At 68.8% G+C, this 23,582-nt stretch overlaps 3 protein-coding genes across 6 annotated transcripts; 2 read left to right on the plus strand and 1 right to left on the minus strand.

The window, feature by feature from the left end:
- Window positions 1–123: 123 nt before the first annotated feature.
- Window positions 124–9,168, plus strand: TRIM3 (tripartite motif containing 3). 3 transcript variants are annotated; one of them, XM_054004014.1, is made up of 12 exons: window positions 124–224; window positions 1,221–1,362; window positions 3,118–3,352; window positions 3,768–3,928; window positions 4,188–4,368; window positions 4,718–5,441; window positions 5,684–5,787; window positions 6,066–6,233; window positions 6,313–6,481; window positions 7,193–7,263; window positions 7,372–7,512; window positions 8,479–9,168. In XM_054004014.1, exons 2-12 carry the CDS (start codon window positions 1,235–1,237, stop codon window positions 8,629–8,631), a joined length of 2,235 nt encoding a protein of 744 aa, XP_053859989.1. In that variant the 5' UTR covers window positions 124–224; window positions 1,221–1,234; the 3' UTR covers window positions 8,632–9,168. The 3 variants fall into 3 exon arrangements, with proteins under 3 accessions (XP_053859989.1, XP_053859992.1, XP_053859997.1); XM_054004017.1 differs by lacking the exon at window positions 124–224 and adding an exon at window positions 392–458; XM_054004022.1 differs by lacking the exon at window positions 124–224 and adding an exon at window positions 943–959.
- Window positions 9,169–11,123: 1,955 nt separating this feature from the next.
- On the plus strand, window positions 11,124–18,609 carry APBB1 (amyloid beta precursor protein binding family B member 1). 2 transcript variants are annotated; one of them, XM_054004033.1, is made up of 14 exons: window positions 11,600–11,671; window positions 12,158–12,818; window positions 13,219–13,397; window positions 13,651–13,707; window positions 13,783–13,883; window positions 14,269–14,305; window positions 14,728–14,865; window positions 14,976–15,100; window positions 15,730–15,844; window positions 16,485–16,569; window positions 17,097–17,180; window positions 17,300–17,421; window positions 17,974–18,150; window positions 18,216–18,609. In XM_054004033.1, the coding sequence occupies exons 2-14, from the start codon at window positions 12,293–12,295 to the stop codon at window positions 18,381–18,383; spliced, it is 1,914 nt and encodes a 637-aa protein (XP_053860008.1). In that variant the 5' UTR covers window positions 11,600–11,671; window positions 12,158–12,292; the 3' UTR covers window positions 18,384–18,609. The 2 variants fall into 2 exon arrangements, with proteins under 2 accessions (XP_053860014.1, XP_053860008.1); XM_054004039.1 differs by lacking the exon at window positions 14,728–14,865 and having other exon boundaries at window positions 11,124–11,671.
- Window positions 18,610–18,990: 381 nt separating this feature from the next.
- On the minus strand, window positions 18,991–23,183 carry SMPD1 (sphingomyelin phosphodiesterase 1). Its single transcript, XM_053972015.1, has 6 exons — window positions 22,947–23,183; window positions 21,279–22,057; window positions 20,570–20,741; window positions 20,414–20,490; window positions 19,827–19,972; window positions 18,991–19,749 (listed from the first exon to the last, which is right to left on the minus strand). Exons 1-6 carry the CDS (start codon window positions 23,181–23,183, stop codon window positions 19,334–19,336), a joined length of 1,827 nt encoding a protein of 608 aa, XP_053827990.1. The 3' UTR covers window positions 18,991–19,333.
- Window positions 23,184–23,582: the final 399 nt, after the last annotated feature.

Below are 23,582 nucleotides of genomic sequence, written 5' to 3' on the forward strand. Positions count from 1 at the left end.
CCCAGTCGGGGGCGGCAACGCGTCCCGCGGCGACGCCTCGCCTCCGCGAGTGGGGTGTCCCGGGGCGCGGGCTCCGCGAAGCAGGGAGGCGGCGGCACGTTCCCGCTCCCCCTCCGGAGCGCGCTTGGTGCCGCCCGGCCCGGCCGCCTCCCTGTCGCATCCCGGGCCGGGGCCGAGGATGCGCCGTGGGGCCCGCGAGGAGCGAGGAGGGGGCTGCGGGGGGGGTGAGTGCGGCCGGGCCGGCGGGCGGCCCGGGCGGGGCCGGGGGGGCGCCACCTGTGGGGCGCGGGTGCGTAAAGGGCGGGCGGGGCGGGATTGCTGCGGCTGGAGACCCCCGGGGGCCCCGCGGGGTGCGGGACCCCCGGGCCCGCCCGGTGCCGGTGCCGCGGGGGGGGCGGTGCCGCACAATGGCGGCCGGGGCGGGGCCGGGGCCTGGAGCGCGGAGCCGCCGCAGCGCCGTGAGCGGGGCCGGGGCGAGGGACGGAGGGCGAGGGGGGACAGGGGGCTGTGGGGGGGGGTCACTGGGGCACAGGGGACAAGGGAGGGGGTGAGGAGTGTCCCGTGGGACAGGGGTGGGGTCGGAGCTGGGGGGCTCGGGAGGAGGGTGGGGGCGTTGGGGTGTGCCCCGTGGGGCGGGAGGGTGGATGCCGTGGGTGCCCTGTGGGGTAGGCGGTGGATGGGGCCGGGCGCCGTGGCGCACGAGGAGAGGGGGCTGTGGGATCAGTGGGTTCCGAGGGGCTGGGGGTAAGGTGGGGCAGGGCAGCGCCGTGGGACACGGTGGTGTCTGAGGCTGCGGGTGCCCGGAGCTCATGGGCATGGGGGGGGCCAGGGGGAGTCCCCGTGTGTGCCCCACAAGGTGTCTGTGGGGCCAGGGGCTGTGGGATGCCTTGGAGTGGGTGCTGTGGGTGCCATGGGTCAGGGCTGTGGGTGCCCCGGGGTGCTGAGCCCTCATGTACAGCGTGAGTGTCCGTTGTGGCCCTCTGTGGGGCTGCGGGGTGGGCAGGGGGCTGCAGGGCACTGTGGGCTGCAGGGTGCCATGCAGTGCCTCCCAAGCATTTAAATTCCCCCCATTCTCCGGCTGAGGGTCTGCCGTGACCCACCACGAGCCTGTGGGGTGGGTGGGGGTTGTGTGGGGTTGGGGCTGGGAGTGGCCGTGGGGTGCCGGGGAGCCCCATGGGGTGTTGCAGGGTGCCTGCCCCTCACTGTGGTGTGCCTCCCAGGCTGAGGAGCCACCATGGCCCGCCATGAGCCCGCCAGCCCGGTGGTGCGGCAGATTGACCAGCAGTTCCTGATCTGCAGCATCTGCCTCGACCGCTACTGCAACCCCAAGGTGCTGCCCTGCCTGCACACCTTCTGCGAGAGGTGGGAGCTCCCGAACCCGCCCTGAGCCCCCTGCATCCTCCCAAACCCCATCCCTGCCTGCACGCTTTCTGTGAGAGATGGGACCCCTGAACCCCTCCTGAGTCCCCCCTGCACCCCCTGAACCCAATCCTTGCCTGCATGCCTTCTGTGAGAGGTGGGGCCCCTCCCTGCACCCCACTGCACCCCCGGTATACCCTCTGTGCCCTGGCATCTACTCTCCATCCCACCCTGTCTCTGAGCACCCCTCCACCCCTCCCGTGCCCTCTGCATCCCGCCAGCATCCCTCCCCAGCACATCCCCACTGTGCCCTGGGCCCCCCTGCACCCCACTGAATCCTGACTGCAGCCCTGTCACTGTGACCCTCCAAATGCACCCCCCATGTCCTTACTGCCCCCCTGCAGCCCCCAGCCTGCTCTGCCCCTACAGCATCCATCCCCTCTGCCCCTCAGTGCACCTAGCCCCCCTCTGCCTTGCTGCATCCCCCTCTGTCCCTGAGCCTGTACCCCAGCAGTACCGGCTGCACCCCCAGTGTGCCCCACTGCACCCCTCCTGCACCCCCTAAACCTTCAGTGTGAGCAGAGCCCCCCCCTCAACCCCCACTGGTGGTGAGCCAGGCCCCCCTGCACTCCCTGCCCTCCCCAGTGAGAGATGGGGTCCCCAGAGGTGGGGGCTGGGACCCCCCTGCATTCCACGGCCCACGGCGGTGCTGGGACCCCCCTGCCCTCCACACCCCGCTTGTCTGGGAGGGCTGCACATCCCCTGAGCCCCCCGAGTGTGGCTGCTGGGGGCACCGTGGCTGGGCTCCCCAAGTTGGGGGGTCTTGTTGCTGATGGCCCCCTCTCTCTGTGCTCCCAGAGCCCTCTGGTCCTGCTCCGTCCATCCATCCGCCCATCTCCCCAGGGGCACTGGCACTGCTGCCCCGTGTCCATCCTGTCCATCTGTCTGACTGCCTGCTCCTCTGCCGCTCCCCCACCTGGTGTGACACCACATAGCCCTCCTGTCTGTCTGTCCATCTGTGTCTCCCGTCCTAGTGTGACACCGCGCAGCCCCCCCCATGTGACTGTCCGTCTGTCCTCCTCCTGCACCTCAGTGTGACACTGCAGCCCCACCATCTTGCCCATCTGTCCCCTGGTTTGTCTGTCCCTCCCACCCTGTTCTCACACCCCAGTGTTCCACCACACAGCCCCCATGTCTGTCTGTCCATCTCTCCCCCTGTTCTCTGCCTGCACCCCAACTCTTCAGTCTGTCTCGCTGCCCCCCTCTCCCTGTGTCCCTCATTGCCCCATGTGTCCATCCTGCTCCCACTGTCACTGTGTGCAGCCCCCCTGTCCATCCATCTGTCCCCGTGCCGCTGCCTGTCCCCAGGCCTCTCCACATGCCCTTGTCCTGCACCCTGACCCTCGTGTTCATCTGTCCATCCCACTCTGCCCCCAGCCCTAGGTGGCATGTTCCCCCTTCTGTCCCCCATCAACCTGCCTATCCATTCCCGTCTCCCTGTCCATCCATCTGTCCCTTCATCCCCCTGTTCTGCCCCCCACCGCCATCCCACATCACCCATCCCTAGCAGGTCCTGTCCCCCCATCCATCCCCTTGTCTGTCCCCCTGTTGTCCCTATATCTGGTCCCACGGACCCCCTGCGCCCCCACAGCCCCCATTCCTGTCCCTGCCCCTTTCACGTCCTGACCCAGAGCCTGTCCCTGTCATGCCCCGTGTGACCCCTGGCCCCGGTGACCCCCGTGACCCCTGTGACCCCAGGTGTCTGCAGAACTACATTCCGGCCCAGAGCCTGTCCCTGTCGTGCCCCGTGTGCCGCCAGACCTCGATCCTGCCCGAGCGGGGGGTCCCGGCGCTGCCCAACAACTTCTTCATCACCAACCTGATGGAGGTGCTGCAGCGGGACCCTGACCCCCGCGGGGCCCCCCCTGCACCCCTGCCCCCCCTGGGCGCCGCCACCGGGCAGCCGCTCTGCTGCCCGAACCACGAGGGAAAGGTGGGGCCCGAGGGGCTGGGGAGGGGCTGGGAGGGCTGTGCTGGACTCCAGGGGCTCAGGGTGTAGAGAGTGGCTGCAGGGACCTGTGGGGCTGCAAGTGTCCGGGGGGGCTGGGGAGGTCCCGAGGGCTGATGTGACTCAGGGGGCTGGGGACCTGCAGGAGCTGGAAAGGCTTTAGGAGGACTGGGATCTGGGGAAGGCTGAGGAGGTCTGTGAGGATCTGGAAGGGCTGTGAGGGTCACGGGGGGTCGGGGGTGATGCAGACCTTGGAGAAAGGGTCCAGAGAGGGTCTGGGGAGCCTGCAGTGGTCCAGGGAGTCTGGGAGAGGCTGTGTGGGCTCAGGAGGTGATTTGGGGTGGGATGCAGGGTCCTGTGGGCTGAGGTGTGGGGCAGCAGGTGAGCGCAGGTGTGGCAGGTGATGGAGTTCTACTGCGAGCCCTGCGAGACGGCCATGTGCCGGGAGTGCACGGAGGGGGAGCGGCGGGAGCACCGGGACCACCGCACCGTGCCACTGCGTGACGTGCTGGAGCAGCACAAGGCAGCCCTGCAGCACCAGCTCGACGCTGTGCGTGCCAGGTACGGGGGGCAGGGGGTTTCTGGGGGTCCCCGTGGCCCCACTCCCACTGGTGGCAGTGCCAGCTTGATGCCACCCACACGTGGTAGAGGGGGAGGGGTGGCTGAGGGCGTCGGGGGTACTGTGGGGTTTGAGGGTTCAGGGAGTGCCCATATCCTCCTGTAGAATACCACAGCTGGATGAGGGTGCTGTGGGGGGCTCGAGGGTTCAGGTGGGGTTGGTGGGGATCTGGGAGTTCAGGGGGTCCCCATGTCTCCCCAGGCTGCCACAGCTGGCGGCAGCTGTGGGGCTGGTAGCCGAGATCAGCCGGCAGCTGGGGCAACGCCGGGCTGAGGCCGAGGCAGAAATTGGGAGCAGCTTCGAGGAGCTGGAGGCAGCGCTGCGCCAGCGGCGGGAGGTGCTGCTGCGCGACCTGGAAGCCACCTGTGCTGCCAAGCAGCAGGTAACACACCTGGGGCTCTGTGCCCTTCACCAGCCGTTCCTGGGAGGGTGTGTGGGTACCCCAGCCATACTCCAGTGCCAGTGGCTCGGCTGGTGCAACGGTTGGGGTCCCAGTGCAGCACCAGCATTGGGGTTGTGGCCATGGCTGCGGTGCAGGTGCGGGTGCAGGAGGAGCACTGGTTAGGGGTGCTGGGTGTGGGGTCCCACACGGACACCACAGAGATGTGCCATCCCCACAGGATGTGCGGAGGGGCAGCTGGAGTGCTGCAGCAGGGCCAGGATGTGGTTCAAGTGTGGGTGTTGGCACCGGGGTCCCACGTGGTGACACAGGTGATGTCCTGGTCCCACAGGTGCTGGAGGCACAGCTGGAGGTGCTGCGGCAGGGCCAGGAGAGCATCCTGAGCAGCTGCGCGTTCACAGAGCAGGCGCTGCACCACGGTTCAGCCACGGAGGTGCTGCTGGTACAGAAGCAGATGGGCGAGCGGCTGCGGGAGCTGGCGGCGCGGCCCTTCCCCGAGCACCCGCACGAGAACGCGCAGCTCGAGTTCCACGCCGAGCCCGAGGGGCTGCGCCGCTCCATCCAGAACCTGGGCTCGCTGCTGACCACCAGCGCCACGGCACACACCACGGTGGCCACGGGTGAGGGGCTGCGCCAGGCCGTGGTGGGGCAGCCCTGCTCGCTCAGCGTCACCACCAAGGACAAGGACGGCGCGCTGGTGCGCAGCGGCGGCGCCCGCCTGCGCTTCGCCGTGACGGGCCCCGACGGCGCCGCGGCCGAGGCCGAGGTGCAGGACAACCGCAATGGCACCTACGAGCTGGTGTACACGCCGCGCACCGAGGGTGACTTTGTGCTGTCCATCCTGCTGTACGGGCAGCCCGTGCGCGGCTCCCCCTTCCGCGCGCGCGCCCTGCGCCCCAGCGACGTGCCCCCCTCCCCCGAGGAGGCCAAGCGCCGCGTCAAGTCCCCAGGCGGGGGGCACGTGCGGCAGAAGGCCCTGCGCCGCCCCGCCAGCATGTACGGCAGCGCCAAGCGCAAGGAGAACCCCATCGAGGACGAGCTCATCTTTCGCGTCGGTGAGCAGGGCGTGCGGGGGGTCCTGGGCCGGTGGGGGTGTCCTGGGATGACGGGGGGCTCCTTAGGGCTCCCCACAGCTGTAGGGGCTCCCCAGGGCTCCCCAGGACGGTGGGGTCTCTGCACCCTGGGCTCCTCATGGCTCCCTGGGGTGGTGGTGGAGGATCCCAAGGGTGGCAGGGGTTTTCTGGGGTGGTGAGTGGTCTCCTGGGGCCCCATGTGCCCCCCTGACTGGTGCCTGCAGGCAGCCGTGGCCGGGAGAAGGGCGAGTTCACCAACCTGCAGGGGATCTCCACATCCAGCGCCGGCCGCATCGTCGTGGCCGACAGCAACAACCAGTGCGTGCAGGTATGGACCCCTGGGACCTCCAACCCCCCCCAGGACCCCCACTGACTCTTGTTGATCCCCACTGACCCTGACAACAACAACCAGTGCATGCAGGTATGGACCCCTGGGACCCGCACTGACCCCTCCCCTTCCGTGATCCATGAACTCTCCCAGGACCCCCACTGACTCCCCCTGCTCCCCCTGGCCCCCACAGTTGTTCTCCAGTGTGGGGCAGTTTTGGCTGCGTTTCAAGGTGTGGGGGTGTTCCCCCGATTCCCCTGACGCTGCTGCCCTCCCAGGTGTTCAGTAACGAGGGGCAGTTCCGGCTGCGTTTCGGAGTGCGGGGGCGTTCCCCGGGGCAACTCCAGCGCCCCACGGGGGTCTCAGTGGACACCAATGGTGACATCATTGTGGCCGACTACGACAACCGCTGGGTCAGTGTGTTCTCACCTGAGGGCAAGTTCAAGGTGAGTGGAAGCAGGGCTGCAGGGTCTGTGGGGTGGGGCGTCCGTGGCACCTCCTGTCCTGACTGTCTGTCCGCCCCAGACAAAGCTGGGCGCGGGCCGGCTGATGGGCCCCAAGGGCGTTGCCGTGGACCGCAACGGACACATCATCGTGGTGGACAACAAGGCGTGTTGCGTCTTCATCTTCCAGCCCAACGGGAAGCTGGTGGCGCGTTTCGGCTCCCGCGGCACCGCTGAGCGCCAGTTTGCAGGTATCCCTGGGACCCCCCAGCTGTGAGCCCTCGGGCTCCCCAGGGACCAGGGCAGGCAGGACTGTGTGCCCCACGTTGCTGGGGCGGCTGGGGGCACTGGGACCCCCAAGAATGGCCTGAGGCTGGGGGACAGGTCCAGGCTGCGGTTCTAGACTGGCTTTCTGCATCCGGTTCTGGGCTGTGGGTTCAGGTTCTGGGCTCAGGACTTCTTCTGAGCTCTGCTTTGAGTTCTGGGGCTGGACAGGGAGCCAGGATCTGATTCTAGGTCTAGCACCAGGTTCAGTGCTCTGGGCTGGTGATCCAGTTCCAGGTTCTATCTCTGGGTTCTGGTTCAGGACTGAGATCCCAGGCTCTTTGAGTACAGGGTTTGGTTTTGGTTCCCAGGCTGGGATGTGGTTCCAGGTTTTGGGCTTGGGTCTGGGTCCTGAGCTGTGTGTCCTAGACTGGGGCACTGGGTTTGGTTCTGGATACAGATTGTGGGTCTGGGTTCTGGGTTCAGTTCTGGCTGGGGCCCTGGGCTCAGGTTCTGGCACTGGCTCCATCCTGGGGGCTCTGAGTTCTGGGCTCTGTCCAGACCTCAGGGCTCTGGGTCCATCCTGGTCCTGCCATGGGGCCAGGGCTGAACCCCACCATTCCCCTCAGGGCTGAGACCCCAGTCCTGGGGATGAGTTCCCTGTGCCCCATTTGGGCTGAGCCCCTTTGTCTCCTCAGGACCCCATTTTGTGGCTGTCAACAACAAGAACGAGATCGTGGTGACTGACTTCCACAACCACTCTGTGAAGGTGAGCGCAGCCACAGGCAGGTGCTGAGAACCCCCTGGTGCTCTCAGGGCTGGGGGGCTGCAGCGACCCCCCATGACTCCTGCGTGTTGTCCCCCCCGTGCCCACCAGGTGTACAACGCTGAGGGCGAGTTCCTGTTCAAGTTCGGGTCGCACGGGGAGGGCAACGGGCAGTTCAACGCACCCACAGGGGTGGCCGTGGACAGCAATGGCAACATCATCGTGGCTGACTGGGGCAACAGCCGCATCCAGGTACCGCACCTGTGCCTGCACACCTGTGCATGCACGGACACACAGACACCTGTGCCTGCTCAGACACCTGTACCAGTACAGACACCTGTGCCTGCACCTGCGTGCCTGTACCTGCACACCTGTGCATGCACGGACACACAGACACCTGTGCCTGCTCAGACACCTGTACCAGTACAGACACCTGTGCATGTACAGACACCTGTGCCTGCACCTGCGTACCTGTACCTGCACACCTGTGCATGCACGGACACACAGACACCTGTGCCTGCTCAGACACCTGTACCAGTACAGACACCTGTGCCTGCACAGACACCTGTGCCTGCACCTGCGTGCCTGTACCTGCACACCTGTGCCTGCACAGACACCTGCACCTTCACACCTGTGTCTGCACCTTCACACCTGTGCCTGCACAGACACCTGCACACATCCCCCCAGTGCAGCCCAGGGGGGCTCAGCACTGTCCCCTCCCCATGCCATCCCTGACCCCCAGCCCAGGTGTGTGCTGTGGGTGCTGTGGGGCACCTGCAGGAACCGGGACACAACTCGGTTTAAGTGAGAGCAACTGGGAAGGGTCTGTGCAGGGTCTGCAGTCAGCTGGGAGGGGTCTAGGGACAACTGTGAGCAACTGGAGTCAACTGGGAGCAACAAAGAAGGGTCTCTGGTCAACTGGGAATGGTCCATGGGGGCCTAGGATCAGCTGGGAGGAACTGGGAAGAGTTTTGCACTGAGAGGAACTGGGATGGACTGGGAAGGGGTGTGGGATCACCTGGGAGCAACTGAGAAGGGTCTTGGGTTAACTGGAATAGGGGAGGATCCCTGTCCTACTAGGAGGGATCGTGACCACATGTCCCACAGGGAGTGCATCCTGCAGGTCCGGGGGCTATCAGGGCTGGGGGTTCCTGGCCTTAGGGCCATTGGGGCTGGGTGTCCCTGGGCCACTGGGCACACTGTGCACACCTCCTGCAGGTGTTTGACAGCGCGGGCTCGTTCCTGTCCTACATCAACACGGCGGCTGACCCGCTGTACGGGCCGCAGGGGCTGGCCCTCACCTCCGACGGCCACGTTGTTGTGGCCGACTCGGGCAACCACTGCTTCAAGGCCTATCGCTACCTGCAGTGACGGGCAGGACACGCGGGCACGGCTGCGGGCAGGAGGGACCTGCAGCTGCAGTGCGGCGCGTGGGGTGACGGCTGCCCCACGGCCTCGCCTGCCCCCCAAGCGCCATCCTGGCTTCATGTGCACTTTATCCCAGGGGGCAGCCGGGCCTGGGGGGGTGAGGATGGGTCCCGTGGGGTGGGGGCTGCCTGGGGGTCATGGTCTGGCCCCTCACCCACGGCAGGCCCAGCATCACACTGCCCCTGCTGACAGGGTTCCCAAGGAGTGGGGGGTGTGAGGGGCAGGGGGAGCCGCTAGAAGGGCTTGTGGAGGGCTGTGGGGTGGCCAGTCCAGAACCCCATGGCCCTTGAGGGCTGCCCCCCACCTCCCCAGCTCCCCTCCCCAGCTGTGGGGTGACTGTGTGTGCCTGCTGCCCCACTGCACTGCTGCTCCACAGCTCAGGGGGGCTCCGGGGGTTGTGGGGCAGCTGCCGCACGCTGACAAAACTGTATGTACAAAATAAAGTATTCTGGAAGTACCCTGGCCCCGTGCTGCCCCGTAGCCCTGCCTGTCCTTCACACACCCTGCCCTACAGCCCCCGTGGCCTATGGGCCCTGCCAGCTGCGCTGGACACCCCCAGACAGTGCCAGGCCAAGCAGGGACAGGAACGGTGCCTGGAGCTCAGTGGCACCATGGGTGTCTGCCTGGCCTGGGCGTTCTGCCAGCACTGACCCATCTGCAGGGCCAGGGAGGGACTGGGAGTGGGGACTGGGCTGGCCTGGGAGTGGGGACAGGGTTAGACTGATCTGTGTTGGGTCAGACTAGTCTCTGCTGGTAGCAGGGTTTGGGTTGGACTGGTCCGTACTTATGCTGGGTCAGACTGGGCTATACTGGCATGGAGACTGGGTCAGACTGGTCTGTTCTAGGAGTAGGAATTGGTCCATACTGGTCTGTGTACCCAGGAGAAGGTGGTCAATGACCTGCTGAGCTGCACAGACCCCTGGGGCCAGTGGATCCCCGGGGCTACCACAGGGGCTGTGGAGGGGTCACGGAGCTGCTCCACCTGGTCCTCACCAACTCTGGCCATCCGTGGGGGGTTCTGGATGGCAGCAGAGCTCACCCAGACCCTACTCATCATCCCCCACTAGCCCTCTCCCCTGGGGGCTCCCAGGCCCCAGAGGTGGCCAGTGACCCTATTCCCAAGCAGGGCTGGAGGGAGGATCCAGGGACACCTACGCCTGTTCCTGGTCCTGATGCTGGGAAGGCCCTAGAACAGATCACCTGTGGGTCCCACAGCATGGGCAGGACAGCCAGGGGATCAGATCCAGCTGGGGCTGGGGAACGGCAGGTCCTGCCTCACCCACTCGGTCTCCTGCTGGGACAGGGTGACCTGGTGGCTGCGGGACAGGTGTGGGTGTGCGTGCTTGAAGCTCAGCAAAGCCTTTGGCACCGTCTCTGTCTCCCTGACACCTGACAGAGCACCTGCAGCCTGGCTGGGACAGGTGCTCCTTGTTGGGAGCAGCTAGCTGAGGGCCAGGCCCAGGGAGGGGTGGGAATGGGGCCACATCCAGGGGGGGCAGGCACTGCTGGGCTCCCCAGGGCTCGGTGCTGGGGCCAGCGCTGTCCCACAGAGCTGTCAGTGATCTGGGTGGAGCGTGGAGCGTGTCCTCACTGAGTCCACGGACCGCACACGGTTGGTTGGGATGTGGAGGGCAGGAAGGATCCCAGAGGGGTCTGGCCAGGCTGGACTGATGGGCCAAGGCCAACAGCGTGAGGGTCAACGAGGGCCCGTGCTGGGTCTTCTGCTCGGGTCACCAAAACCCCCGCAACACCCCAGGCTGGGCAGAGGGGCTGGGAAACGGCCCTGGGGGTGCTGGTCACAGTGACTGGACACGAGCCCAGGTGTGCCCAGGTGGGCAAGAGGCCGATGGCACCTGGGCTGTGCCAGCCCCAGGGCAGGGATTGTCCCCCAGGGCAGGGATTGTCCCCTGTGCTGGACACTGGGTGACACCTCGAGGGCTGTGTCCAGTTCTGCTCCTGCAGAAGAGACCTGGAGGGGCTGGAGTGTGTCCAGGGCAGGGAAGGGAGCTGGGAAGGGGCTGGAGAATTCCTGAGGGAGCTGGGAAGGGGCTGAGCCTGGAGCAAAGGAGGCTCAGGGGGGACCTTCCCAGGAAACAAGTGACAGGACAAGAGGAAATGGCCACAAGCTGTGCTTGGGGAGGTTCAGGTTGGACATCAGGAGGAATTTCTTCATGGAAAGGGCTGCCACATCCTGGAAGGGGCTGTCCAGGGAGGTTTGGAGTGCCCATCCCTGCAGGTGGCACTCAGTGCTCTGGGCTGGGGACAAGGTGGGCATCAGTCACAGGTTGGACTCAGCCTTGGAGGTCCCATCAAACGGAATGGCTGTGATCGTGCACAGGATCAGACCGGCGCCCGCAGGGTGCTGGCACCCCGAACACCGAGTCACCATCGCTGCTCCCGGCCGGACCCCGCTCCCCTCCGGGGCTGGTAAAAGCCGGGAGCCTCGAGGCCCTCCCGGTCCAGCCGGGGGTTTGGGGGTTCCGGGGGCACGGCAGCCGCAGGGAGTCCCAGGGCTGCCCCCGGCCCTGTCCGGTGCCGGTGTGAGGGCAGCGGGTCGGAAACCGGCGGTGCCGGCGCCTTGGCGGATGCCGCCAGGCGTAACCGGGGGTTCAGCTGGGCTGAACTGGTCCGTGGCACCGGGGATCCCGCTGCCCGCCCGGAACAGCCGGAACACTGGGGCGGGCACGGGCAGCGTCTGGGTCACCGGCCCCGGGAGTATCACCGGGGGGAAGGTTCCCCGTTCCGCCCGGTTCCCGCTGCCGGCAAGGCCTGGGGCTCCCGGTCCCGGGGCAGTACTCGGGGGTATCCGGTGGTGCGTGCCGGGCAGGGTCCGGAGAGGTCCCGGCCGGTGCCGGTGCCGGTGCCGGTGCCGGTGCCGGTGCGGGAGGCGGCGCTGTCCCCGCCGGCCGGAAGCGGAAGTGACGCGGCCCCGAGCCCCCCACCCTCCCCCCCGCGACCCCCGGCAGCGGAGCGGCCGCCGCAGGTACCGGCACCGGGGGCAGAGAACGGGGGGCTCGGGCCGGCCCCGCCGCGCTGCGGGCAGGGACGGGGGCGGGCGGGCCGGGGCCCGTGCAGACCCCCGAGGGCCGGGCCGGGGGCAGCGGGGAGCTCCGTGGGTGCGGGGTCCCGGTGGGATCTCCCCGGGCAGGGCCTTGGGGCGGATGCGGAGGGACCCCGGTCCGCGGGAGTGACGGGGCCACCCCGGGGGTTGTGCTCGTGGAGGGGACGGCGGGCGGACCCGGGGCCGCGCGGCGGGGGCAGTGCGGGATGCCGGGGCCGAGGGGGATGCCGGTGTCGGGGGAGTCCCCGCGTCCCGGGGTGGGGGGGGCCGTGGGGGGATGCCGGTGCTGCGGAAGGCTGCCCGGGGCCGGGAGAGTGCTGCGGGGGGGGGGTGCCGAGTCCTTGGGAGGACCCAGGGCCGCGGAGCGTCCGCGGCCGGGGGTCCCCGTGCTACCGCCGCTCCCCACAGGCCCGATGGACGCGGAGGCGCCCCGGGGGCTGTAGGACCCCCCCGCCCTCCCCACCCCAGCACCGGCAGCCGCGGCCGGGCCGGGCCGGGCTCCCGCCGTGCCGGGGGTCCCGCCGGTCCCCGCGTCCTCGCGCCATGTCGGGGGCCCTGAGCAAGCGCAGCGACCTGGCCAACGACAACCGGTGCCCGGGGCTGAGCCTGGGGCTGGCGGCGGCCCCCGACCCCCGCACCGGCCCCGGGGGGGCCCCGGCCGAGGAGCTGCCCGGCGCCGGGTGGGCGAAGGCCGGGCAGGACCAGAACCGCAACGAGCTCGAGCCGGGGCCGGGGCCGGGGCGGTCTCCCGGGGCGCACGGGGAGTCCCCCGGAGCCCTCGAGCCGGGGGTCCGGGCCCGCAATGCCCGGAACGCCGCCGGGAACCCGCGGGCTCTGCTGATCGGCGCCTCGGAGGAGGAGGAGGAGGATGAAGATGAGGAGGAGGACGAGGAGGAGGAGGACGGCGCCGGGGTCTCTCCGCCGGCTCTGGGCACGGAGCGGGCCCTGCGGGAGCCCCCGGGGCGCAGCGCCAGCCGCCTCTTCGGGGGGCCCGGCCCCGGCAGCGACGAGGACTCGAGCTGGGCCACGCTGAGCCAGGGCAGCCCCGGCAGCTCCCCCGATGAGCCAGGTGGGCACCGGCGGAGCCCCAGTGACTTATGGCTGCCCTGTGGAGCCCCACGGTGAGCTCTGGCTGTCCCACAGCTGCCCCATGGAGGCTTCTGACTTCTGACAATCTTTGGCTGCCCCACAGAGCCCGATGGCTGCCCCCACCTGCTCCTTCCCGCCGTGCCCCCCTGCTCCTATCAGCTCCACATCTCCCCAGTCCCTGGCCGTGTGCCCACTCCTACACTCCCAGCCCCCGGGTGCCATTCCTGGTCCCCCAGCTCCTGGGCACTGTTCTGTGTCCCCAGCCCCCATTATTTCCATGCTCCCTTGTCCCTGCGGAGCCCTCCTGGGGCATCCCCATGTCCCTGGGTGGGGGGGCTGTGCGGGGCTGGGGCTGACCCCTCTGGCCCCCTGCCCTGCAGAGTCGCTGTGGCCGTGTGGCGCGGGAGCACACGGGGACCTGCCCCCCGGCTGGCTGCGGGTGCAGGACACCTCGGGCACCTACTACTGGCACGTCCCCACTGGGACCACGCAGTGGGAGCCCCCCGGCGGGCCCCACGAGAGCCCTTCCGATGGCAGCACCCCCACCGAGGGGCCCACCGTGAGTCGGGACTGAGAGGACTGGGCTTGGACTGGGAGGTGGCTGTGGGGCCACGGGAGTGGCTACAGGGCATGGGGTGGCCAGGACATGATGGTGCGGTGGTTGTGGGGGGCGCAGGGCACCCGTGGTGCGGGCTCTTGGGGTTACCATGGGGCTCTCATAGTGTGCTGTGGGGTGACTGGGGGGAACCATGCGGCACTTGTGGGGTGACTGGGGGCTGCCCTATGGAGCACCCTGACCCAGCCCCCTGCAGCTTTCCTGGACGAGCTTTGCCCCGGCCGAGACCTTCAACGATGGGGACTTGTGGAAGGTGAGAGGGGCTAGTGGATGGGAAGGGGTGGGGGGGTCAGTGCCCCCCAACCCCACAGAGCCCCCTTGCCCCTAGGACCCCACAGCTGAGGAGGAGGAGGAGGAGGAAGAGGAAGATGAGCCAGGAGTGTCAGACCTGGAGATGCTGTCACCAGGCCCAGGATCACCGGGAGAGGGGTGCGGTGGGGGGCACAGGGACTGGGGGGACTCATGGGCAGAGCTGTGCCTGGGCCCTGTCGGGATGTGGGACACTGGGTGACAAGCAACAGAATGGAGAGAGGGTGTCTGGTGTGAAGTGGGAGCTGAGGGGGGCAGGGACCCAGGTGTGGGGCAGGGACCCAGGTGTGGGGCAGGGAAATGGGGTCTCAGGATGGGGGTTGGGCTTGAGGGACTCCCAGGATCTCAAGGCAGGGGTTTGGGGGGGAAAGTCCGAGGTACTCGGGGTGCAATGACCCAGGTATAGGATGCAAGGGATCCCAGGGGCTTGCAGGGACAGGGTTTGGGAGTGAAGAGGCCCGAGCATCAGGGTGCAGTCACTGATGCCCCTACCCTTCCCCTGCAGCATGGCCCTGAGCGAGGAGGATGTGCTGGACTCCAAGGTAGGGCCAGTCTCTCCTGACCCTCCCAGCCCACAGGGCCCCTTCCCCGCTCCCGTGGGGTCTGGTGCACTGCAGGGGGCTGAGGCACCCACCGCAGGGATGCCCCAGGCTGTGTCACTGCATGGCAGGGGCTCGGCCCTGCCCCTCTGTGGGCTCTGCCCTGCCCCGAGGGCCCGGGGCTGTACAGACTGGGGCGCTGCGGGGCCGGGTTACTGCTGGGGGGCTCAGGCTGCCCCCCACTGTCCCCCTGCCCCTCGCCATCTCTGCCCCACAGCCCCTGCCCCACACCACCCCTGCCTCATGCTCCGTGCCTTTCCTGCCGCGCGTCACTCCCTTCTCCACTGCCCCCAGCCCGTGCCATCCTTGCCCCACAGCCAGCCCCACACATGCCCCGCTGACTTCCATTCCCCCCTTGCCCCCAGGGCCTCCCGGTGCGCTCTCTGGGCTGGGTGCAGCTGCGGGAGGAGGAGCTGGGTCCCGGCCGCAGCAGCAGCGCTGTCAGCGCCTGCATCCGGCAGCTCTCGGGGCCTCGTGAGGGCCCCCCCGGCACCTGGGGGGAGGTGAGTGACCCCAGACCCACCCCGTGCCCCACATCCATCCCACACCCTCCCCGCTGCCCCCCTGGCCCCTAGGGGAGCGAAATACCCTCCTGACCCTCCCGTGCCCCCAGGCACGGGCGCTGCTGCTGCTGGAGGAGCGCACGCTGAAGCTGGTGGACCCCCAGGACCGGGCCCTGCTGCACGCGCAGCCCGTGGGCGGCATCCGCGTGTGGGGCGTGGGGCGGCACGGCAGCAGGTGGGGGGCACGTGTGGGGCTGGGGCACGGGGATGCCCACGTGTGTGGAGATTGAGGTGGCACTGGTGTCCCGTGTGGACAGCACGGGGTTCTGGGGTCTGCAGGGGACTCGGTACATACAGGGCTGGGGATCCCGTGTACGTGGGCTGCAGGGATGGGGAGATCTGGTGTGTGGGACCCCCATGGGGCTTGGAGGTCCCACACGGTGTGGGCTGGGGGCTCTGGAATCCCATGTATGTGGGGCTGGGGGCCGTGGGGCTGGGGTCCCCACATGGGTGAGGTGTGGGGCTGCGGGGGTCACGTGTGCACAGGGCTGGGAGGTCCCACATGTGGATGTGGTCCCATGGGTTGGGCAGGCGGTGGCCATGGGGTCCCAGCAGTGAGCCCCCCGCAGAGAAGGGAACAGATCTGCTGCTCGGGGGTGTGGGCTGGCTACTGGGGGTGGGGGGGAGGGGGGCCCATGCCCGCCCTGGCACCCCCTAACCCTGCTCTGTCCCACTGTGCTGCCGGGGACACAGGGAGAGGTATGGCTCCAACCTGCCCCCAGACCCCCAGTACCCCCAGTCCCGGCCCAGACTGGGTGGGGAGGGGACCGAGATGGTCCTGAACATCCCCCTCCTCCTCCCCAGGGACTTTGCATACGTGGCCCGGGACCCCCTGACGCAGGTGCTGAAGTGCCACGTGTTCCGCTGCGAGGGGCCCGCCAGCGCCATCGCTGCTGGGCTGCACCGGGTCTGTGCTCAGGTGAGACCCCCAGACCTCCCCAGGACCCCTCAAACTGTGGCCTGCACCACGTCTGTGTCTAAGTGAGACCCCCCCCCAAAATTCGCCCGGGACCCCCCACTCTGGCCAGCACTGGTTCTGTGTCCAGGTAAAACCCTCCCAACCCTCTGCTGGGCTTCCCCCCAAACTGCCACCTTGGCCTGAGCTGTGTCTCTGCCTAGATGAGACCCCCAAAAAGCCCCTGAGAACCCCCCACCTGACCTGCACCAGGTCTGGGCCCAGGTGAGACACCCCCAAGACCCCCCAGGCCCAGGTAACCCACTCCAAAATCCCTTCCTTGGTCTGCACCACATCTGTGCCCAGGTGAGACCCCCAGAAACCCGCCAGGACTTGCCCTAGCCTGCACATCTGCACACAGGTGAGACCTCCAGGCTCCTCCAGCTGGCCCCTAGGGGTGAGCCCCTGCCCACCCCAGTGTCCCCACAGACCTGCCACAGGGCCCAGGGATCCCTGGGGGTCCCTGCAGGTGCCCAGGGTGTGACAGTCAGGAGGGCTGGGGGTGCCCCTTGTGTGACATCTGGGGGACTGTGGGTCACCGTGGGGGTCCCTGGAGGTCACTGTGGTGTGACATCTGGAAGGGCCCTGTCCCCCTGTCCCCCAGCTGACAGCGGAGCGGCGAAGTGCCCGGGCAGCAGGCAACGGCCTGGGGACAGACCCCCCCCGGCTGGGAGAGCCTCCCCTGCAGGGTACGGGCTTAGGGGGTACCTGTGAGAGAACTGGGGGGGCTCTGGGAGGGCATCTGGGGGTACCCCGGAGGGCATGGGGAGTCTGGGGGTAACTAGGAAGGGCTGGAGGACTGCTGGGGGATAGGACGACTGCAGGGGAGGGGGCCTGTGGGTCTGGAGGTTGCATGCTCTGGGGGAGGAGGGCAGTTGGAAGGGAGGGTGGCTTTTAGGGAGGTTTGGGGGGTGTCTGACAATGTCCTCCACCACAGTGGGGCTCCTGGCCCCCAAGAGCAAGGCAGCGCAATTGAGGGTGTTGGGAGTTCTGGGGGTGCTCTGAGGGAGTGTTGGGGTGCTCTGGGGGGTACTTGAAGGGCTCTGGGGAAGTCTGCCATGTCCCCCCCCCACACTGGAGTGCCCAGCGTCCAAGAGGTCTTGGGGGGTTTGGGTGCTGGGTGAGCACTGAGGGGTGGGAGGGGTTCTGGAGGGATGTTGGGGCTCTGGGGTGTTTTGGGGGGCTCTGGGGGTGTCTGACAGCGCCTCCCCCACAGTGGAGTTCCCAGCCCCCAAGAGTGAGGTGGTTCAGCGCTTCCCCGTGTGTTACCTGGGCTGTGTCCCCGTGGCCAAGCCAGTGGGTGAGTGGGGGACTCGAGGGGAAGGGGGAAGTGTCTCGGGGGGCTCCTCCGGCCCATGTGCAGCAGCTGTGGGGCGAGGGCACCCCCAGGGTTGCCCTGAGCCTCCCTGTGCCCCCCAGGCATGGATGTGATCAACGCGGCACTGGAGGCGGCGCTGGCCCCTGGCTCAGGGGAGCCCCCTGCGCCCACCCCCGTGGTGGTCAGTGTGGCCCCCGCCACCCTCACCATTGCTCACCGCCAGGTGTGTGCCCTCCTCGGACCCCCTGCCCTGGTGCCCCCACCCACGCTCGCCCTCACCCTCACCAGGTGCATCCCCAGCTTGGACCACCACCCTGGGGCGACCCTGTCCCCTTCTGGGGAGATCTGTTGACCCCCATCCTCACTGGTGACCCCTTCTTGTTCTGGGGTCTGAGTGACCCCGTCACGTGCCAGAGGGGCTGCAGAGACCCCCCCCCGTAGCAGGGAGCCACCATGGCTGCTTCCATTGTGTCCCCATCCCTCCACATCCCATGGGGCCTTGGGGAGCCCCCTCCCACCCTGGGGGGTGTGCTGAACCCTCCCCGCCCCAGGGATTCACAGTGACCCCCCCACCCTTCCTGGTGGGTGCCTTAGTGACACTCCTGTGAGTGCCCTGCTGACCCTGTCCCCATCCTGGGGGTGTCTCGATGCCCCCCTCGCCATCATGTGGGTGCCCTGGTGACCCCTTCCCCTTGCCGTGGGTGCCCCAATGCCCGCTGCTTCTCCTCCTGTGGTGCCCGAGCTGTGGGTGCCCCGGTGACCCCCGTGCCCCCAGACAGAGGCGGTGCTGTGCGAGTGCCGCGTGCGGTTCCTGTCCTTCATGGGGGTGGGACGCGACGTCCGCGCCTTCGCCTTCATCATGGCCAGCGCCCCCGGCACCTTCCGCTGCCACATGGTGTGGTGCGAGCCCAACGCCGCGGGGCTCAGCGAGGCGCTGCAGGCCGCCTGCGTGGTGAGTGGCACCCCCGACCCCCCCCGGGCTGCCCCCGGCCCCGCTGACCCCCTCGCTCCCCGCAGCTCCGCTACCAGAAGTGCCTGGACGCGCGGCCCCAGGCCTCCAGCTCCTGCCTGCCGGCCCCTCCGGCCGACTCGGTGGCGCGGCGGGTGGGCTCCTCCGTGCGCCGAGGGGTGCAGACCCTCCTGGGGACCCTCAAACCGCGGCGGGGAGGGGCGCAGACCCCGTGAGTGGGGTGAGGGCACGGGGGGCATGTGGCTGGGCAAGGCAGCGTCGGGGGGCAGGACCACGGACCCAACGCTCCGGGGCACAGAGTTACCCAGGGTGTTGGGTCGGGGGTCCTGCCCGCACCACTGCCCCCGCGGTGGGTCACGCCCCCCCCAAGGTCCCCAATGCATGTGGCGTAACGAGGGTCTGTGTTGTACTAAATCATTAATTAATAAACCCATTCCACCAGCCCGGCTTGGCTGCGTTTGGCAGCAAGAGGAGGAGGGATGAGGGTGTTGGGTCTGGTTTGGGTTTTCTTAAGATGTGACAGAAGAGAGGCAGTGGGGTCCATCCATGCCTTATTAGGGGGGCAAAGGGAGTACAGGGATCACAGGCTGATCCCAATTGTGATCCCAGTGGGTGAGAATCAGGACAAGGAGGCGGGGCTGTGGGGCCCCAGCATCCCTGATTTGGGTCTCCCTAAGTTGTTGTGGCTGAGAATTGCAGTGAGGAGGATGAAGGACAGTGTGGTCCATCACACCTATATGGGGGGGGGTGATGGGAGCATGAGGACTATGTGCTGATCCTGATCCCAGTTCCAGTCCTCGTGGAGAGGATTAGGAGGGGTGGTGGTGTCCATTGTGCCTTTATTGTGTAACTGGTGGGACATGGGGACCACGTGCCAATCCCAGCCTCACTCCCAGTGACCTTGTACCAATCCCGCTCCCAGCCCCACTCCTGGTGTGACCTGTGCTGGCTACAATCCTGCTCCCTGTGTAACCGTGTCCCTGCCCTGCTTCCAGTGAGGCCACTGCTGACCCCGCTCCCGGTGTCACCACGTCCCAGGAGCTCCCGGTGTCACCATGTCCCAGGAGCTCCCGGTGTGACCACGTCCCAGGAGCTCCCGGTGTCACCATGTCCCAGGAGCTCCCGGTGTCACCACGTCCCAGCCCCTACTCCTGCCGGTCCTGGCTCAGCAGAGCCGCCGCTGGTGCCAGAGCTCCTGGATGCGCGGGAAGGGCAGCGCGGGGCGCAAGGGCCGGCAGAGCGCAGGGTCGGCGGCGCGGCCGGAGCGCAGGGCGCAGAGCAGAGCGGCCTTGCAGGGGCCACCGCAGGGCTCGCGGGGCGGGTGCCCCTTGTGCAGGTGGAACCAGAAGAGCTGGAAGAGCGGCTCGTCGTCCTGCATGCGCCGCACCAGCCGGTCCCAGTCGGCCGGGAAGGCCGCGGGCAGCCCGTAGGCCTCGCGCGCGCCGTAGAGCCGCCGCCAGCGTGGGGCGGTCCCCGGGGGCGCCGCGTTGGCCTCCGTCAGGTTTAGGATGAAGGTCTCGTGGTCCAGGACCGCGTGGGAGCTGCCAGGGTAGGAGCCGGCCACCTCGTACACGCGGTACCCTGCAGCGGGAGGGACGGTCAGCACCGGGGAATCGGGGCGGCTTTGGGGGGACACACGGCGGGGGCTTGGGGCGCACCGGGATTGAGGTTGATGTAGGTGGTGACGCTTGGTGCGATGAAAGCGATGGAGACGGGACGTGACAGCGTCTCCTCATCGTAGAACAACTCGAACTCGTCCAGGTGTGTGTGCCCAAAAAACTGCGCCGCGATGGTGCCCTCAAACCTGCCAGGGTGGGTGAGCGGGGGGTGGCATCCCCAGAGCCCCGCCCTGGAACCCCAGCCCGAGCCTGGCCCTGAGGTCTGGTATGTGGGGTGGGGGTGCGGGATACATGGGGTGGGAGTCTGGCACACAGGGCGGGCAGTCTGGCGCATGGGATGGCACACGGAGAGAGAGCCCAGGGTGGCGGGTGAAGTCTGGTGTAGAGGTCCAGCATATGGGGCAGGGGTCTGTTGTGTAGGGCAGGGGGACCACGTGTGGGATGGGAGTTCAGGCTCTGGCTTGTGGGGTGGGGGGTCTGGTGTGGGGGTCGAGGGCACACAGACAGGGGTCTAGCACACGGGGTTGGAGGCCAGGGCATGGAATGGGGGTCTGGCACGTGGGGTGGGGCACATGGTCAGGGGTCTGGCACGTGGGGTGGGGTCTGGGCAGGGGTCAGGCACTGACCTGCTGACGATGCGGTAGTAGTTCCAGCTCCAGCTGTGCAGACAGTGGGCTGGGGGGATGTGCCCGATGATGTGCACCTGTGGGCAGGGAGCCAGGGCTGGGGGTTTGCCCAGGGCCCACCGGGACCCCCCATGTCCCCACAGAACCCCCCCACACCTTCTCCCCATCACGCTCAGCATCTGCCAGGACCCCCATGAGCCACTGGAGCTGCCCTGCAGGGTCAGTGGCGTTGATGAGAAGCCAGAAGTTGGCCTGGGAGCAGAAGTTCATGTTGAGGGAGACGAGGCGCAGCCCAGGCCAGACCTGTGCTGTGTAGAACCCACCAGCCCTGTGTGGAAAAGGGAGGTCAGTGCTGCGACCCCTGAGACACAGACCCTGCACCCATCCCACGGACCCCCAGCTCTCTGCCACCTGCACTGCCCACCCTCCTACAGCCCCCAGCCTGGAGTTCCTGTTACCCCACAGCCCTCTCTGTATCCCAGCCAGCCATGACGCCCCTCCTTGCACCTCTCCCGGCCACGAAGCTGAGACATCTGCAGCCGGCCCCAGCTAACCTGGTACCCCCACTGCCCCTCGAACGTGGAGACCGTGCTGTGTCCTGCTAGTCCTGAACCCCCAGTAGCCCAGAGTCCCCTGCTCTGAGCCTCCAGTCTGTGCTACTGCAGCTCCCAGAGCACCTGACAGCCCAGAACCCCCCCAGTCTGGAGCCTGCCAGCCCTGTATCCCCTGATCCCTGGTACCCCAAATGCCACAGACCCAGGCCCCCAGAAGCCTAGAACGCCCGCCCCTGTGCCCTCCTACCCCCACAAACTGTCCATCCCCAGACCCTGAATGGATGGAGCCCTCCCCCCGGCCCCTTGCCCACCGCAGGGTGTGCAGGGCACCGGGGGGCAGCCAGTGCTGCCAGGCCTCGGCCATGGCGTCGTACAGCCACGCGGCCGAGCGGTTGCCCCGCACGTAGGGCGGCGGGAAGGCGTTCACCGGCGTGGCCTCGTGGTTGCCCACGGCGGGGAAGACGCGCAGCCCCCCGAGGCGGGCGCGCAGCAGGGCCGTCACCGTGCGCAGCGCCCGCAGCTGGTCCCCGCGGCTCTGCTGCCACACGTCGTGCGCGGGGATGTCCCCGGTCCAGTACGCCGCCGCGAAGCCGCCGGTGCCGTTCCCGGTGCTGTTGGGGAGCTGGGCCAGCAGCGCGTCGATGGTGCGCAGGGGAAGGTCGCACTTGCTGTAGGAGCCCCAGAAGCCCGCCGCCCCCGGCCCCTCGCGGGGCGCCCCGCGGCAGCACAGCGGGTCGGGGCAGGCGGCGGCGCTGCCCGGCACGTACTGACGGTCCCAGTGCAGGTCCGTGAGGAAGAGGATGCGGGCCGTGGGCGCTCCGGGCGGCGGCGGCGCGGGGGGCCGCACCGGTGGCTTGGGGGCGGCGGGCAGGGACAGGTTCCAGGCGCCCAGGATGTCCCAGTGGCCGCAGCGGGGGCCCAGCAAGAGCCCGCAGGCCTCGGGCGGGCGCAGCACGGAGCGAGCCCAGGCGGCCACCACGTCGCCCTGGAAGAGCTGGACGGCCTGGCGGCACACGGGCGGCCGCGCCAGCCGCAGCTCCTGGCACAGCCGCGACGCCACGCGCCCCACGCGGGCCACGTTCGGCTCCAGCTGCAGGGGGATGGACACCGGCATGGTCCCGGCACCTCCTGCCATCCCCGCTGCCCTCCACCCACCGGCTGCCCAGGACAGAGCCTGCACGCTGAACTCAGCTGCTGCCACTGGCCCGTGCCCGTCGGCATCGCCGGGAGGGGAACGGCTGCACCGGGAGGGGCACGGCACCACCCGGGAGGCGCACGGCACCCCAGCTGCCATCACTGTGCCGCACCCAGCAGCTCCCGGGATGGCCCCCCGGCTCCTGTCACTGTCCCACACCCGCCGGCCACCCCGGCCCACTCAGCTGGATATCCCGAGGCCAGAAGGGACCCACAGGGTCCCCCAGCCCCTCTGCTCCCCAGCCCGGTGCCCTCCTCCCTCCCTTCCCGTCCCCGCCCTAGCCTGTCCCCGCTCCTGTTCCTGTCCCCGCCCGTCCCCGTTCCCCCGAGCGGAGCCGCTGGCACGACCCCGCCCATCCCCGCCTCCGTCCCTGTTGCTCTTTCAGCCGTCCCAGCCTGTCATTCTCCCCGTCCTCGCCCGTCCTGATCCCAACCCGTCCCTGTCCCCATTCCCAACCCGGTCTCGTGCCTGTCACAAGCCCCGACCTGCCCCGGCCCGTCACGAGGGACTGGCCCGGGCTGTCCCTGTCCTGTCCCGTCCCTGTCCTGTGCCTGTCCCTGTTCTGTCCCATCCCTGTCCTGTCCTGTCCCTGTCCTGTCCCTGTCCTGTCCCGCCCCGTCCCCTCTGTCCCCGTTCCCGTCCCATTCCTGTCGCCCCCGCTCTTCCCGTCCTGGTGTCCCGGTGTCCACCCATCCATCCCTGTGCCTCGCCCGGTGTTCCGGCGTCCCCCCGGTGCCAGCCGGTGCCCCCCGTGTCCCGGCACTCGCCGGTCCCCCGTGCCCACCTGCAGCGCCAGGTCCAGCGCCCCGAAGAGCACCCGGCAGGCCGGGCACGACACGTTCCGCCAGCCCCAGCGCGGCGCCGCCGCCACCAGCTGCTCCTCGGGCCCGGGCGGCGACCCCGCGGTCACGGGCAGCGCCAGCAGCGCCAGCGCGGCCAGGGCCAGCGGCAGGGCCAGGGCCAGCGGCAGCGGTGGCCGCGGTGGCCGCGGCGGCAGCGGGGCCCGAACCCCGGCGGCCATGGCCGAGCGAGGGGCGGGGCCGGCTCGGGGGCGGGGCCGAGCGCCGCCATTTATCGGTGAGGGGGCGGGACAAGGACGGAGAAGGGGCGGGGCCAAGGTCAGGCGGGGCGTGGGCCCGCCCCCGGCGCCACGGCCGAGGGGCTGGGGGCGTGGCCACAAAGGGGGCGTGACCAATGCCCGCGGGGCTGGGCGTGGCCACCCGGGGCGGGGAGCCGTATGCAAATGAAGGAGCCGGGCCGGCGTAAAGAGCGCGGGGCACGATGGGAGATGGAGTCCTGGGGCCGCCGGCGCTCCCCGGGGTGCCCCTCCGCTGGGGTCCCCTCCCCCGCGCACGGCCCCCCCCGGGGCGGCACTGGGCGCACCGGGCCCGGGGGTCCATCCCCCCAGCCGCCGCCGCCG

Source organism: Vidua macroura, chromosome 2, assembly GCF_024509145.1.
Source record: "Vidua macroura isolate BioBank_ID:100142 chromosome 2, ASM2450914v1, whole genome shotgun sequence".
Lineage (NCBI taxonomy): Eukaryota > Metazoa > Chordata > Aves > Passeriformes > Viduidae > Vidua > Vidua macroura.